The sequence below is a fragment of the Suricata suricatta genome, chromosome 10, assembly GCF_006229205.1.
Source record: "Suricata suricatta isolate VVHF042 chromosome 10, meerkat_22Aug2017_6uvM2_HiC, whole genome shotgun sequence".
In the NCBI taxonomy this organism is placed as follows: domain Eukaryota; kingdom Metazoa; phylum Chordata; class Mammalia; order Carnivora; family Herpestidae; genus Suricata; species Suricata suricatta.
In genome coordinates, this window is record NC_043709.1 from 58,897,352 (window position 1) to 58,899,483 (window position 2,132).

Genomic DNA, 2,132 nt, shown 5'->3' on the forward strand with positions numbered 1-2,132 from the left:
TTTCAGGGCAAGAGATATGGAATTTCTATCATATGAGCTGTGTGGCAGTTATCTGTCCCTCAGTTTGTAGAGTCCTCTCATGAATATTGTCTCAACGATTCCAATTTAAAAGTACCATCTGTCTCCTGCTTGGACTCAGACTGATACACTGAGATCCACCCATCACACTAAGTGACACCGACAAAATCAGAGCAAATCTCATGTTCCTTTTAAGCTTTTGTCAGTGGGTCTTGCTTTCCCTGCTTTGTTTAGAAACACTCTATGCCACAGAACTCAAAACACATCTAACTTCTGCAAGACTTTTCGAGTGACTGTCCTCTTGACGGCCCCCTTCACTTCATTGTTCCTTAGGCTATAGATGATGGGGTTTAACATAGGAGTGATGACAGTGTAGGACAATGATACTAGCTTCTTGCTCTCAGGGGACTGGTTGGATTTGGGCTGGAGATAGGTCAAGCTGGCAGTTCCATAGAAAAGGGATACCACAATGAGGTGTGATGAACAGGTGGAGAATGCCTTCTGACGACCAGTAGCAGAAGGCATCCTCAGGATGGTTGTGATAATGCGGGTGTAGGAGATCAAAATGAGGGAAAAGGGAAACATAATAAAGAGTAGTGTGGAGGCCAGTGCTTGCATTTCATACCTGGTTGTATCCTGAGTGACTAGTTTCAACACTGGAGGACCATCACAGAAAAAGTGGTCTATGGTATTTGGTCCACAGAAAGGAAGGGCCATCAACCAAGCTGTTTGTAGCATGGAGACAGGAACACCAGACATCCAAGAGCCGACAGCCATCCACAAGCACAGGGACCTATTCATTATGACTGAGTAACGGAGAGGGTTACAGATGGCCACAAAGCGATCATAAGCCATCATGGATAGAAGAAAACATTCAGAGCTGCCAAAGAAGAAGAAAAAGTACATCTGGGCACCACAGCCTACAAAAGAGATAATTTTCCTTGAAGACACTAGATCTACCAGCATCTTCGGCACCATGACCAAGGTAAAACAGACTTCAAGAAGTGACAGGTTTTGGAGAAAGAAGTACATGGGTGTTTGAAGAGCAGGATCCACACTGGTAACTGTGACAATAAGGAAGTTGCCCAGCAAAGTGACTGCATAGATGACCAGGAACAGAATAAAGAGGGAAACTTGCATTTCAGGGTTACTTGTAAAACCGAGTAGAATAAATTCAGTGACTCTGGTGTGATTTTCACAAATCATATCTTAAACTAGTTTCTCTGTAAGCATCAACTACCTGCATCAAAGGATATCATTTAAATATAGGTATAATCTCAAGTATATTAATAAAATCCATAACTGCATCTCTGTGCTGAGACATCTCATCATTCTATTTCTCTGATGCAAAAATAATGTTTACAATAAGATAAAGTCAAGAGCAAAGAAATATTTTGCATGACTCCTATTAATTGCTTGCCACCTACGTGCCGGTTTTATCTTGTTCGTGGTCACAGCCTGCAGTTCATGTTCTTCATCAGAGGTATGCTGTTGTCAGGATTAAGTAGAAGTCATAGAAGTAGAAGCAGTTTAGGCAGATGACATTTAAAATAGAATTATCTAATTTTTTAATATGGAATAAATTCAGGGTAAAAAAGTAGAAATTATGGGCTAGTTTTACTTTTCTAATCTTTTATTATATAGATTCCATGTTTATAAGGAATGGAGTGCACTCCACACCATCGTCCACTATGTACATCTACATTTACATGTGCACACACATATATGTATATGTGACAATTGATAAATATAAGTAAAATATAAGCATAACTTACATGCTTGATTTTGGTGTTTTTCTGTGTTTCTGTGTTTTTCTGGAACTGCTAATTTAGGTGATTTTTGATACTGTCTCTTGAACCATAATTTGACTTCCCTGGGCCCATATTTCTACTAGTCACAGAAGTATAATCATATTATTTGAGTTCAGTTTAAAAGTCCTTCTGAACAATTATGACTTTGAATAGAGAAGTCCTCCTTCCAAACTCAATTACCATTAAGTAGAGAGGAGGTGTAGGATGTTGAACTAGGGTTCAACAAAAGACCGCAAGGGAAAGTGAAATAGAGAAATTTATTACTCACTGGTCCTAGAGGAGGCACACAGCTCACTCAAGGTG

At 39.6% G+C, this 2,132-nt stretch overlaps 1 protein-coding gene across 1 annotated transcript; it reads right to left on the bottom strand.

Moving 5' to 3' along the window:
* Window positions 1-273: 273 nt before the first annotated feature.
* On the bottom strand, window positions 274-1,224 carry LOC115304360 (olfactory receptor 10A7). Its single transcript, XM_029954514.1, has one exon. The coding sequence runs from the start codon at window positions 1,222-1,224 to the stop codon at window positions 274-276; it is 951 nt and encodes a 316-aa protein (XP_029810374.1).
* Between the last annotated feature and the right edge of the window lie 908 nt (window positions 1,225-2,132).

Excerpts from the sequence above, each read along its gene's own strand:
- LOC115304360 (XM_029954514.1), bottom strand. The coding sequence starts at position 1,224 with ATGATTTGTGAAAATCACACCAGAGTCACTGAATTTATTCTACTCGGT.